General features: G+C 40.4%; 1 protein-coding gene across 10 annotated transcripts in view; it reads right to left on the bottom strand.

Moving 5' to 3' along the window:
* Nucleotides 1-15,357, bottom strand: part of Cacnb2 (calcium voltage-gated channel auxiliary subunit beta 2) — a 433,641-nt gene that overhangs the window by 417,618 nt on the left and 666 nt on the right. For all 10 annotated transcript variants that reach the window (XM_029559167.1, XM_008824116.3, XM_017795855.2 and 7 more), the window contains exon 2: nt 5,726-5,818. In XM_029559167.1, coding sequence (XP_029415027.1) covers nt 5,726-5,818 — 93 coding nt within the window. The remainder of the gene's footprint in view (nt 1-5,725; nt 5,819-15,357) is intronic.

The raw sequence follows: 15,357 nt of genomic DNA, 5'->3' as shown, positions 1-15,357 counted from the left end.
ATACATAAAACAAAATTCAGACTCAGAACCAAAGTATTTAACAATTTCCCTGCTTCTTGGAGAAAACCATTTGAAATAAATTTCACAAGATCATAATTTACATAAAAGAAAAATGTGAAAACTACATATTCAGGGTGTAGTGGCCGTATACGGCATACAGGTAACATTTAACTTGCAACGTAAACAAATGAGATAAGATAAATACACATTTAACTTTCTTTCCAGTTAAGTCTTCAACAAACAGCAAAGAGGAACCAGTGCTTTCCTTGAAATGTCTGATAGTAAGGTTAGCTAGACCATCACTTCATGACAAACTTATATACAGAGAGAGACAACCACTAGTAACCTCACCTCCCACAGATCATGGGAAATACCATCGATACCTGTAACACACAGCCAATAATCCTGTGGACAAAGGCCACCCAGGAACATGATCAAGGCATAACACCAAGGCCAACTCCAGCATGGAACTGATATGCTAGAGAAATATACTTTTCAAAAGGGGCGAGTGGTGGCAAGTCATCTCCACATCTATAAACTACCACTGACTTCAAATAGGTTGGCGGCACTCCAGGCCAGGAAGGGAGACCCACTGCTTAGGTAAGAGTGAGACATCTGACTAATAAACAGAACCTCCATCTGGGTGGGGCTCCAGTCATTCTGACAGTAGCTATAATCTTGCTTCAAAGCTGAAAGCAGATGCCTATCTATATGCATTTGACTTTCTTAAGAATAAGGATTGTTTTTAAAGATTAGTTAGAGCACCAGAAAAAGATAATGGGAAAAATATAATAGCAAACCTGAAAACTTAACCACAGGTAAATGCATACTGTCTTCTTTTATTTTGTAGCTTTTCTTCATGTTCTGATATATCTGAATATGTCTCAACCTATTCCCATAGTCATGATATATTTTTAATAAAGTGGCTACAAATCTAGTTATTGTGGCTAATGATATATTTATCATAAAGGGAGATAAAACACCCTCTGAAGATCTTTCAGATTACATCTAGTTATATGCAGTGCTCCTTAGGTATTTCCCAGCTCCAGTCATAGGGAAGGTATGACTTAGTTATCAACAACTCAGAACTAACCCTACAGTGAACCACCACACCACTGTCAGAGAGCAGTTGAACGCAGAGCTCTGATGTCAAGTGCTGGCTACGTGTGATCGACCGAAATGGCCAGATGCTGACAGTGGAATGTTGCTCCGCATTACTGACTTTCTAATAAATATAATTCTAATACACACACACACACACACACACACACACACACACACCATATGATCCCTCATTCTACTCTAGACATTGAGCAAAAATGCATCCATGTGTGCCAGTGGTACACAGAAGAATTTACATAGCAACATTATCTTCAATAACCATTAGAAGAAACAACCCAGTGTCTATCAAAAGTAAAATACATAAACCAACAAATCAACTGAGGCACATCCCATACAACACAGTGCTGTATTGCAAAGAAAATCAACCAACTGCTGAAATGTCCACAACTGATGACTAGAACAGATATGAAGCTGGGTGCAGTAAGTTAAACAAAAAGCAATTTGACTTATATAAAATTCCAAGAACAGGCAAATTGCACTTAAGTTACCAGCGAGAAAGGCATTGATCATCTTTATTTAGGAAGAACATGGATGGAAAAGAGTCGAAAGGCATTTGAGTGGCGCCTGCTTACTGTTTGGCTGTGGTGGTAGCTCTCTGGGTGTGCTGACTTTGAAAGTCCACTGGTCTGAGCACGAAGTTGTATGCTTCTTGGCATATATGCCACATTATCAGAAAGCGCAAAGTGTTGAAATTTTAAAAAGAAAGGTCTCCTTTTAAACCTCGTGGTAGATCAGACTGTTAGTCTGCTTGAGTTGCCAAAGTAGAAGTCACCCAGTGGCTCAAGCATCAGGAATTTATGTTCTCACAGCAGTAGAGGCCAAGCCCCGAAAGCCAGGTGCTGTGGAGACAGCTTCTAGCGAAGCCTCTGTCCTTGGCTTGTAGATGGCTGCCTCTTGCTGGGTCCACAAACAGCCTTGCCCCGTGTGCACAGCCTGCTGCCTCTTTATGTCATAAACACGCTGATCTTGTAAAGCCAGAGCCCCCTCATCTCATTTAACTTCATTTACCCCGTAGGGATTCCATTTCCACATGTGACCTCATCAGGGTTCTATGAGTTTTCAGGAGAAACATGTACCTTAAAGCAAGCTCTCTGATTTTCTACTATTTGTCAAAAAGAAAAAGAAAAAGAAAGAAAGAAAAAAGAAGGTTCCTAATGCTAAGTATTTTTAAGTTTTCATAGCACAAACCTCTAAAATTTTCAAGTTTTTAAATCTTAGAATTGTAACTATATAAAGGTACCTATCTCCCAGTTTTTTAAAGTGCTTATGCATCATATACTGTCTAAAAATGGAATTCTGAGTTTTCAGAATTGTATAGAAGTGATTTTAATTCAAAGACCATAGTAGACTCTCATCATATGCTACTTTTAAATAAGGCCTCGTTACAAGCCGCACATAGAAGCGTATGCCTGTGCTTCCAGGTACTTGAGAGACTGAGGGAGAAGGATCATTTGTGCTCATGAGTTCAAGATCAGCCTGAGTAATACAGCAAAATTTCATTAAAAACAAAAATAAGAGGTGTGTGTGTGTGTGCACACGTGCACTGAGATAAAAAGATGGCTCAGTGGTTAACAGCACTTGCTGTTCTTGAAGAGAGCCCAGGTTCAATTCTCAGTATCTACATGGTAGATCACAACTGTCTGTAACTAAGTTCCAGATGATCCAATACCCTGCTCTGGCATCTGAGGACACCAGGCATGCACATGATACACATGCATGCAGGCGAAATACTCATACACATAAAAATAAAAGAAATAAATCTTAAACATGCAAAAGAAATAGGGGCTGGGGAGACATGGCTGCTACCAACCATCTGTAACTCCAGTTCCAAGGACTCCCCCTCTTCTGGTCTTCATGGGCTATGTACACACAGGTGCCCTTGCATGCAGGCAAAACACTCATACATATGAAATAAGAATAAATCAAAAAAATTTAAAGAAATAAAAAAAATATAAAGACCAGTTTCAATGACTAAGTACTCATCTAAAAACCAATTATTAATGTCCCATAGTCATAGATAGGTAAATAACATACATCAACGTAAGTCATTTGTTTAATAAACATAGTTATGATGGAAAGAAAATATTTAAATGGTGTTCTTTCAAATTACATAATAATCTAACATGCTTATTGTTACTACTGACTGTGCATTTCTGCAAACGCTGCTCTCAGAATCCACTTCTATTAGAGACCTAACCATACCAGAGTAGCCTTTGCTTCTTCTCAAATGGCAGCAAAATATGAATGTTGTTGCAACAGAGATTAAATTATCAAAACAAAAATACAATTTCTAACTGCAAACCCTTGCCAGAACTGCTGGTCTTTGTTCTGTGATGATGCAAGCAGATTTTTGATGAGCTGCTTGTATAACCCCCAAGATCCACACCATGGGGAGCGCCTCGTTGCAGTGAGATTCTGGGACGTGGCTCTCTGCTTTTTACTTTTTGAACTAGACTGTCCTTTTACCCTTTTACATGCTCACATGTTTTAACAATCTGTATCTACATTTAAATGCCTGAACAGCTGCATAGGTCACTCATAACTGTGTCTCAAGCAAACATATTTTACTAAGAACTCAATGTCAAAAGGACATTACATTGAGGAAAAACAAATTCCAGATCATTTATATGGAGGGCAGAAATCCCTCCCTCCTTGTGAACTGAGCTTTCAAAATTGCTTAAAGGGGAAATATCCAGCAAAAGGGACAACTGGAAAATATGGTCTTTGCCTTTCAATGACATTTTTAAGTGCTTCAACACGCAACGATCGACTCTACACTGTTAATTTTCATTCACTTCAACTTGTTCACTTAACACACCTCAGTTTCGGTTTCCATGTACTTCCACAAGCTGCTCTGCTGCATCTACTGCTACTGAGAAGTGGGGTGGCATTTTCTGCTGCAGGTCCTCCAATGCTCGGCCCCAATACGATGATGCAGATTTGTGGGGTTAAGATCTCCAGGTCAATCCCCTTGCTCCAAGGTCAAAATAAAAGCAGGTGTTTGACATTGAAAAGGCTTTGGGTGCCTTCCCTGTAACTGAATCTAAGCTAAACAACCACATTCCAAGGCTCTTCATACAACCTCAGGAGGGCACTACCAGTTCTGTGTGTGCTACCATCACACCAGCACACACACCATAGCTCCTCCCTGACACCATTGGAACTCTGCTCTAGGACAGGCCGCACTTGGCTTCATTGTCTTCTTTCCAAATGTTTCTTAGCAAACAAGTTCCTTTTCTTCTTAACCTATTTTTTTCTAAATCTTGCAACCAAAATAATTCCCAATTGTCACAAATCAAATTCTTCCTACTTGCCCCAAAGTTACTCAGATACACCATTGAGTTGAATTTTCAAATAATGGAGGAGGGAGCTGATAGCTGAGCAAGGACCACCCTCTGCCTATATAAGGAAAGTAGGAGTCAGTGACCAGTTAATAGGGAATCCCCATAGATGCAGCAAGTAGCCAAGTTTAAAGCCCACTGTAGTCAGCTATCACAAATAGTGAAACTCTCAGTGCAATGTCACAAACAGTCTCAACCAGGGGAGAGAGTCAAGTATTACGATTTTAAACAGAAGACCCAGAAGATCACAAACAATTCATAGAAAAGTCTCCTACCAAAAAAACTGGGGCAATGGTGGAGCCGCGGTTCATGACAAAGAACCAAGAAGGCAACTGAACAAGTGACAACCAAAGAGGTAAGCCAGCTTTTCCAGTTGAACCACTGTGTGGGCAATGAGCTGCCACTCCGCACAGGGGATTATCCCTCAGCACACCGGCCAGAAACTGGCCATCACTGAGCCAGGAAAGCACATTCTCTGTAACACCCTCCTCCTGTTTCCCATGCCAGTGAGAGGTGCTTCATGAAGACAACCTCACTCGTGCCTCATGAGGCTTTCATACTGGCTAGTAACCATGATCCTCAGAGAGCTGGCTGTGTGTGTGCGGCTCTGGGACCTGGAGTCCTTTCTGTTGCAATATATAAGAGTGTTTGTAGGGAGCCTGACACCACCTGTTTGGGGGATAATTGTGGAGTGCTGGGCAGGACCTGGACCACAGGTTAACTGGAGACTGCCTCCCTCTTTAAAAACAACAGTCAGGTGACTCACATCTTGAAGCAATTATTCATTCTATTTAACTGGAAGCTTGGACCATTTCAATTCAAAGCCAACAAAAGAACGAGAGAGAGAGAGAGAGAGAGAGAGAGCAACTCTGAGACTAGCCTAGACTACAGAAGAGATAAAAAAGAGAGAGAGAGAGAGAGAGAGAGAGAGAGAGAGAGAGAGAGAGAGAACACGAGAACTTCAAGCTAGAGAAATAGCCTTATCAACACCTCATAGTTGGGGCACTACTGTTGCTCTGCTGGAAGACAACCTCCACAGTGAATTCTACAGTTAACTTTCCCCAACGCCAGGAAAGAATGCAATTATTACTGTGAGTCTCACTTAAAACATAAATATTTTCATTAGGAACGGCACAAGTTTCACTTCAATTTCAAGTAAAATATACTGTATAAATCTTAAAAGTGAGAATTTAAACCACTTAAAAAACAGAATTTCATTTTAAATATACTTCTTAAAATCATGAACTTCAGAGCTCCCTTACCTGACGGACAAAGCTGTTTGAGGTAGTGTCGGAGGACGTACTTCCATCTGAGCCTTTAAACCTGTTTTTCCTTCTGGCTCCTTTTCCATATGACTACATAAAAAAGAGAGAGGGATTGATCAGATTATTGGACATTTTCCAGGAATCTAGGACTTATTCAAGAAAATGTCAGAGGTCAAAACAAACAATAAATGTGCACTGAAGAACTGGTGAACTGAAAACAGTTTACATTTTATAAGACTATGCTAGTAGGCAAGAAGCAAATCCACTAAAGATAAAACATTTTTTAAAAACGCTTTTAAAAAACAAGAAATTAAAGATAAGAACAAGATAATTAGGGTTCATTTCAATAATAGAATTGAGCCAAGCACAAACATCTACCAGTAAACTTGCCCTATTATCTACAGTTTATATTAGAGCTCTGGGAATAAACTATGCACAATTCAATGTGAATACTGAGCATAGAGAAAGTCACTGCAAATATTAAACAGTGAAATGTGAGTATCAATATCATAGTTTGGAGAAAAGTAACATTAATCCTTCCATCTATCAAAAGGTATATATAAATATATATACATATATGAAAGAGTTCAACGTTGAGCTTTAGAGTTAAATATACATAAACTGGAATCCTGCCTATTGCATACTTAGAGCAAATTCCTTAATTTTCAAGCACCAGAGTCTTCATCATTAAATGGGATTAAGTATGAAACAAAGATAATATCTCACAGGATTGTTTCAAATATTAAATGAAATAAAGAGCTGAGAAGATAACTCAGTTGTAGAGTGTTTGCCTTGCATGTGTAAGCCCCAAGTTCCCAGCAACACACACACACAAACTAGAAAGAAATAAGTTATTTATAGAATTTAGAATAATATTAGATCACAATAAGCATTAAAATATTGTACAACGGGTAAAAAATGAAAACCACGAGGGCTGGAAAGCAGAGGGACAAACTTCACCAAAGCACATGATGCTAAGAATTGAAAGTTTACAGAGACGTCATTAAATTATCAAAATGCATAAAATCTACTTTCTTAAGATCACCACATTCAGGTTTTGAAAATGCTACTCGATTATGTTTTATACATTCATAGGGTTTTCATTCAAATAAAAATATTGTATATAGCATAACATATATGTAGCATTTAGACAATCTAAAATATACTACAAACATTTGTGTTCCAAGTTATTTAGATGGATTTGTCATCAGTGAGAGAATGGTATGATAGTAAAGCAAAGGGAACCTTTCTTAAATATGTTTGTTCTCTTCCAAGTATCTGAGGGATTTATATAATACAAACATGTTTCCATGGCATCTAATTAACTCTCAACTTCATAAAAGGAAAGACAAACTGGCTGGGCTTTCATAATGTAGCATACAAGGCTCTCCTCACTTCACAGCTTATTCTTCTTACTTACATAAACATTATTCAGTAAATTGTTGAAAAATAACATTCTTTTAACAACACTCTTCCTTTTCCAATTATTATGCAAAGGTTTGGACAGAATCATTTACCAGGCCCAAGAAGACTAAAATAAGGTATGAAAATTCCCTTAATTTTTTAAAATTACATTATTCCATACTGGAAAGCACTTAGTACTTTGAGAGTGTTTTCTAAGGGCTAACATCTTCCTCTGAGAGGCTTGGGAGCAGTCTACATTAAACACACCATTTATCCTCATGAGGAATATATTATTTTTGAAAACTAGGACAAAATATAATCTTATCACATTATCTCTCTTTTCTTCCTTTCTTTCTGGCATCATGTTGAAATGGGTGGGAAAAAATTCTATTTTTTGTTGATTTCAGCTTTTTATTGATAACTCTGTTTTGCTCTTCAGCTGTTTGGGTGTCTTAAGCCTTTTAATGGCTACTCAAAATTGCATAATCGGCCCTGTGAGAAGCATAGGATGAAAGCTGAAGGCAGTCAGTCCCAGAGGAAGCTGCTGTTCTTTGAGAGAGAAAAAAACAGACAACCAAAAATTCACATTCAAATTTTCCCAGCTCCTCGGAATATTGTTTACAAACATCATTTCAGGTGTACTTAGCTATCAGCAAAATGTTTATATTATGGAATAAATCATTTGTCACATTAAAAATTTATGACATGCTGAATCATATGCAAAATCTACTTTGTTATCTGTGTGCGCATAATGTGTGTGTGTGCGCGCGCGCATGTTTGTGTCTATGAGTATGGGCACGTGTGGAGGTCAGAAGACAACCTCAGGTATTGGTCCTTGCCCTCTGGATTGTTTTCAACAGTCTCTTGTGTATCCCAGGCTAGTTGGCACATAAGCTTCTGAGGACTCTCCTGGTACTACCTCCCATCTTACCAGAGGAGTGCTAGGTTTTATAGATGTGTGCCATCGTATCTGGCCTCATGTGGGTTATAGGTATTCAAACTCAGGTCCTCATGCTTGCAAGGCAAGTGCTTTACCCACTAAGCCGTCTCGCCAATCTCACTAGTAGGTTTTATATTGTACCTCAACCACATAAATCTTTAAGGAGTTTCTAAGCGTATTAACTTGTTCAAGCAATAGCAATAGCAATAGCAACAGCAATAGCAATCTGCTGTTCAGAACATATATTTATCGGAGTCAAAATAACCCAGTGTATTCACTTATGAGTCTGCTATTTTACTCATTTCAGCATGACTTCTCTTTTAAACATTCCTTGTTTTTTTAATTTTAAAAAATATTTTATTATTTTATTATGTGTAAATGAGTATATTGCCTGAATGTAAGTGCACCCATGTTGTACAATACCTGCAGAGGTCAGAAGAGGGCTTCAGATCCCCTGAAACTGGAGTTACAGACAGTTGTTAGCCATCATGTGGGTGCTGGGAATCAAACCCGTGTCCTCTGTAAGAACAACCAGTGCTCTTAGCCACTGAGCCATCTCTCCAGCCCCATTTGTTTTTTTAACTAGAGAGTAACTACACAGTGGCCAGTTATTTTATAACACTATCAAGACAAAGAAAAACAAATTTAAAGAAGTTAATATTTTAACATACTTTGAAAATACTGAAAATGTAGACTGCTGCTAAGAAACTCAGCTTCCTCAGCTTCCTCCTTGATGGCTTTCATTGTACCTGAAGATGATATTCAGGGGGGAAGCTATCAATAGTCTTACTCAGCTGTGGACCTTGTGAGCTATCAAAATGACTGGCATGGCAAGGCATACCCCTTGGTGCAACAGTGGCATGAATGTTATGGGGGCGGATAAACAACCACTTTCTAATTGAATTATAAGTTCACTCCATAGGAGAGAGCTCTTGACTGGTACTATAAACCTGGCCAAGAATCCATGGTCTGGGAGCTTAGAAGCCCCAGCAGATGACACACTACTATTGTTTTGCTTAATGGACATAGCATCAAACTTCCTTCTAAATATCTTTTTTTAATTTTAAAAATATTTTATTTATTATTTTCATTTTATGTGTATGAGTGTATTACCTGCATGTTTGTGAGTGCACCCATGTCATGCAGTGATGCAGAGGTCAGAAGAGGGCTTCAGATTCCCCTAGAACTAGAGTTAGGGAAGGTTCGTAGCCACCATGTGGGTGCTGGGAATCGAACCCAGGTCCTCTACAAGAGCAGTCAGTGTTCTTAACCGCTGAGCCATCTCTCCAGCCCTAAATACTTTTATACTTATATTTATAAATACCTTTATACTCATAGATTATTGCAGCTCTCAGCCTTCATCCGAGTGGATACAGTGGATGGTGTTTAATACAGAGCCTTACAACTAGTCAAAGTGCAGAGAACATGTGACGTCAGAGTGCTTGTCCCTAAATGGGGCATCTATATCTCCTCTCCACCAAGGCTCTGGGAACATCAGGGGAAAAGAGACAGAAAGAATGCACTAGCCAGAGGTTGGGAAGGAGCACTGTGAAACAATGTCTTTTGGATCTGACACAGCCAATGCTCTCCTGAACTTGCTACAGCTGTGGTTACCTGCTCCAGACTGGGCCCTTCAACATTTCATCACTGAAAGGGAAGAGCTCACTGATAGTCCATCCCTCCCTGAGGAACCACTGACAGTTAATGGTGGTTTGGGGAAGGGTCTATCATTTTCTTCAGTCACTGATACGTTGCCCAAGTTCCAGTAAATAGTCTTCTCTTCATGTTCAGGCAGGCAACCCTAATTAAACGCGTGGGTCACTCTCCTAAAGGGACAGGGAAGTAGGAGAGGGGCTTGTGGGGAAGAAGAGAAGAAAGGTTAACAAGATTGGACAAGAGGGACTAAAAGTCTCAATATACTGTATGAAACTGTCATCAATTGCATGAAAAGTCATTATGTACTGTATGAAACAGCATCCTGAGCTGACTATCAGCTTTGTGTGAATGTCTTCCATAAGACTAATTAACTTTCAAAATTGGACTTGTTTTAAAAATCAGCAAACGAGTGCTCATGTTTTCGGAGGTAATTAAAATCTCCCTTCTGAATGAGTGGAGGGGCAGTAGTAGTTAATTATGGAGGTTGTCAGTTAACCAGTGATTTCAGCAGGGCAAACACAGTTGTCATGGTAGCCCTTGGGGATAACTTTAAGAAAGATGCTGATTCTGTGCTGGAAGGGCTCAGTGACAGTTCTCCCAGGTACAATTTGTTCCCCAGGAGCAAAATGCTGGTGCCTAAAATTAATTTACATCCCCCTCAATTTGACATTCACCCCATTTGAATTTTAAACTTTCCTCACTTTTGGATTCATGCCAATAAAACTAAAACTATCCTCAGAGGAATCCATTAAACCCCATTGTTTACAGAATCTTTAGTGTTAACACCTTTGTCAGGTCCTTTACTAGGTGAGAAGTTGCTGAGATCGCTTCCTTGGAGGAAGGGGAAACTGTAAATCGGTTTTCACAGGGATCAGTTCACACAAAAGCAGAAAGAAATCCTGAGGCAAAACAAACAGAGCTTTTGGGGTGTGGTGTGGCAGGTGGAGCAGAGAAGGAGGGTTTGTCCTGGAAGCTGGCATTTAGCCCAGTGAAGACCTGAACAGGCAGGGAACAGGGGAGAAGGGCCAGGGACAAATTGTGGCTTTTTTCACAACGCCAAGCTTCGAGAGATCTCTAAGAAAAGCCCAATTGCTTTAAGCAGTGTCATAAGTAATTGTAATTATCTGTAGTTATAAAAATAATAGACATTTGCCATATACTATTTGTAGGATATAGACAAGTCCCAAAGTCACAAATTGAAGAGGGTTTCCAGGCCCTATAATGTTCACACATTTTTAGCTCTTCTCTACTAGAAAAGACCAAGGCTATACACTGTATATGTCAATGGAGTTTAATGCAGCTCTGGGTAAATTAAGTCTATATAACAGGAAAGAACAAAGGAAAGAAGCCAGGCTAGGGATATGGTTATATGGTAGAGTGCTTGCCTAAGATGTGCAAAACACTAGGTTCTATCCTCAGCATCACAAATGAGGTGAAAGGAGGAAGAGGAGGAGGAGGAGGAAGAGGAGGAGGAAGAGGAAGAGGAGGAGGGGGGGAGAGAAGAAGAAGAAGAAGAAGAAGAAGAAGGAGAAGAAGAAGAAGGAGACGACAGCTTGTACTACCAGAACTTAACCTCACATCCTTCAGATATTGTATTTGGAATTTCAAAAGCACGCTCAGAAATTTTGACTGGCATGTTTTTTTAATCTCTCCAAAGCAACCCCAGAAAAAAGTACCATTCCAAACGAAAGCAACCAGTGGTTAGGAATGAAAAGTTCTAGCAAAACTTCCTGCACAGGACCCCTGGCCAGTATATTTGGAGACTGGACTAGACTTGCATATGTCAAGAACCTAAGAGGGTTTCTGAGAACCAATGCTAACTTGGTTCAAGAGCCACGGAAGGAAGGCTCCCAGGCTCTTCTGATAAAGTCCCTCACTGCAGCAGGTCAGGATGTTGCCCATGAGCAAGTTGTGTTTCTATGGCATGCTTGAAAGGCAGCTGGCAAACTGGCTGGGGCAGAACCAGCTGGAATCTGTTGCTAGGAGCAGAGCAAACAGTCCCTCTGCTCACTCTCCTTCATTGTCAGGTGTGACTGGAGATGCCAGTGATGGTTTTTTTTGAGGCCTAATTTGCAAAGCTCCTGCTCTAGTTTCTAGTCCATTTCCTCTTCTGTCACCATCCCATGTCCAATGCTGGTCACCTGCTTCCTCTCCACCCACCTTCACCCAGGAGCTCTTCCACTCTGGGGAGTGACCAGCTCTACACCTTAGAGCAATGCTGGGCAACAGGAATCTAATCTGAGCCACCTCTGCTGTTGAAATTCTCTAGAAGCCACAGTAACAGGGGAAATTAATTGTGACAAATACATTTGTTTAACCCAGCATACCCAAGATATTATCACTTCAGTATGGATTCAGTTTAAGAGTTATTAATGAAGACGTGTCATGTTTGTTGTTGAACAGTGAGTCTTTGAAACTGGGTGTGCATCTCACATGCATAATACATCTCTGGTTGGGCTAGTTATATTTCAAGTGATCAAAAGTCACAGGTAGCTAGCAACTACTGTAGGAGACCATGCAGAGATGTGGAGTTTGGAGAGCTCTAGATGAGTGATCACCTTGACTTTTTCTGTAGACTGGGTTTGAGTTTGCAGTGAAACCATTCAACCATTACCTAAGAAGCGATGCAATCTGCTTAAACCAGAATTTGTAAGACTTTGCAATGGGACATTGTTACTTCCCACAGAAGAATAGATTCAACTTGTTTCTGACAGTGTACTCCTCCATAGAACTTTAATACATGAGTCAGAATTGTTGGTGCAAAAGTAAATGACTGAGAAGACTGTGAATCTCTATATCCTGCTTTGTTCACCTGAAACTTGTAATATAATCCCAAGGATTAAACACACAACACACACACACACACACACACACACACACACTCAGGAGGCAGAGGCAGGCAAGTCTCTGTGAGATAGAGGCCAAACTAGTCTACATACTGAGTTCCAGGCCAGTTGGGGCTACAGGGAGAGCAAAACAAAACAAAATAAAACAATGAAACAGAAAGGACTCTTAAAGCCAATGGTGGCTAAGAGGTTAATTTGTAAATGAAAGTTCCATTTCTACATTTCTTGGGAGAATTACCACTCAGTGCGTCCATAAGCAAGGATATGCCCCCAAAAGAAAAAAATAAAAAGGCAAAAAGAAAAAAGAAAAAAAGAGAGGAAGATACTCCTGAGATGACCTTCTCTCTCAGACAGAATTCACAGCCAGTGTCTTCTGCCCAAAGAAAGATAAAAGAGATGGCTTCGCCAAGTTTCGCAGGAGCCCTGCAATGCCAGGATTTACCAATACAGAATAAACAAGGAGATGCTGCCCCCCCCTCAACACACACACACACACACGGCATGAAACAAAACTGAAGGAACACTGCTTTCAATTTAAGAGCCGGAAAGGGGAGACAGTGAGCACTGAAACCTCAGTTGGTCCACATGTTTATAAAACCCCTTCCTCTCTTTCTCCTCTCTGCATCAGTACATCGATGTGCTAATTCCCCTCGCCTGGCTTTTGAAACGTCTGATGCGTAAACCTGTCATTTTCACAACCTTTTCATGGCTTTCTAGTTTAGACCTTCTTTTAAGCCCTTGCCCAAACTGCTGTATCTATCTGTATCTATCAGTCTCTGTTCCTAGCCGCTCTGCCTCTGCACTCCAAACTGCCTTAGAGAACATTTAGCAGTGGCTCTTTCCAGATCTCTGCTAGTCAATACACGGAATATCCCAAAGTCTCTAAGATGTGGCCTCAAATTGCCTCCCCGGTCTGGCTTCACTCAAGTTAATCCCTTCCACACTCTTTCCACACTAGAGAAAAGGAAGAAAAGAGAGAAAGATACTCCTGAGATGCTGTAGATAAGACTTCTGATTCCAACCATAGCTTCCCTTCTGGCTCCTCACTGTAGATTTTAAAGTTTCTATTGAAATTTAGTTCACCCTCCAAATTTCTTTTCAAACGCCACCTCTCCTGGGAAGCCTTACAGATAACTCAAGATAGACTACTTGTGACCTTATAACTCATAACATTCTGATAGGCCTGTCCATACAGGTACTCTGCTGCTCACACTTGCTGCTTCTGGGTTTCAAGTTATTTGGAAGGGAGAAAATCGTGTTTGCCAACACTGGATTCATTTCCAGTGTTTGTTGACTTAATTTAATTAGAAATTGTTAGGCAAATTAGTAACTTTTATCTGAATACAGTCACACACACACACACACACACACCCATGTGTTAAAGATCATAACTTTGATCTTCAAAAAACTTTGATATTTCAAAAACTGAATTTTCATCATAAGACTAAAAACCTTTCTTAAAAAAAAAAAAAGCTCTCAAGGAACATCAAAGAGAAAAGAGGTTGGAAGTCCCTTCATCTATCAATATTCAAGACCTTCATCCTGGTGTAACTGACATCTCTGAGTACATTTTTTTTTTCCACTCTCATCTAAGCTGGCAAGTATTATGATAAAACCAGGAGCCTAAAACCAATGTGAGTCCTGTGGGTTCAAATCCAGATCTGCCACCACTTAATTACAGGTCCTCACCGGCTTGTGAAACCAATCTGCTCAGGCAGACTAAAACCCACCTCCACAAAAGAAATGGATTTCTCTTTTATAAGTCCTTACCATCTACCTTTCTCCCTACGTCAAATCAAAGTAAACTACATTAGAATTTCTTCCCAGTGGTCAAAGAAAGCTCATTAACGGCCCAGTAAGATGGTTCAGCAGGTAAAGTTGCTGGCCTTTAATGATGACCTAAGTTCAATTCTGGGGCCCCACAAGGTGGACGGAGAGAACTGAATGGCCTCCCAAAAGTTGTCCTCTGATGGACTCACACACACACACACACACACACACACACGATTAAAAGCTATTTTAAAAAGAAAGTTTAATAAAGCTCGATTTTATGCTGCTTGGCGTTGTCATTATTAGAGTATGGAAATATGGCTGTCCATTGGTGATAACCAGAACAGCAGCAAAGCAATTGTGACCTTTCTGAGGACACCCCACCCCGTACTGCCCAGTAGACACTCTATGTATTTTATGTATGTACTACTTACATGTCCACACGCATCACAATTTACAGTCTGGGAAAGGGCTAAAAATCAGCAAGCCAAGGCCATTAAGGGAGAAACATTTCTCTAGGATGCCTCTTGCAACTAACCCTAGCCTCTTCCCTGCAGCTCCCAGACAGCCTGCAGTCCTGGTCTGAAGGCTTTTTGCCTCAGAAAGATAAAAGTTGAGGGATTCCTCACTGCGGAGATCTGGAGGTGTCTGGGATCCCAATGTACCTGCCGAAGCCTTAAGTAAAAACCACCTTATCATACCCAACGCCTACAACCGACATCTCCTATTTCACAATGAGAAGCGAGGTGAATTTTTCCAGAAACTGCTAATACTCGTCGGAGAAGAAAGAGATCCAGGAGCGGCTGGAACGGCTTAACAATTCAGAGGAAATGAAAACATAAAAACTTTCTAGTCCCCAACTCGCTGGTCTCTCCTTAAAAGAAAGGTCCTTGTAAACCTTAAGTGTTCCGGGGACAGATGAGCTGTCACCGCGGCTCTGAGCCTCAGGTGAAGAGGGTGGTCGCGGCTGCTCTGCGGGGAACTGGCAGGGGGTCCCCGCCCACCTCATCCCC

The sequence above is a fragment of the Nannospalax galili genome, unplaced genomic scaffold (assembly GCF_000622305.1).
Source record: "Nannospalax galili isolate Female #2095 unplaced genomic scaffold, S.galili_v1.0 scaffold1569, whole genome shotgun sequence".
NCBI classification, from domain to species: Eukaryota; Metazoa; Chordata; class Mammalia; order Rodentia; family Spalacidae; genus Nannospalax; species Nannospalax galili.
Note: the sequence above shows the minus strand (reverse complement) of the source record. Positions and strands in the feature narration are given on the sequence as shown.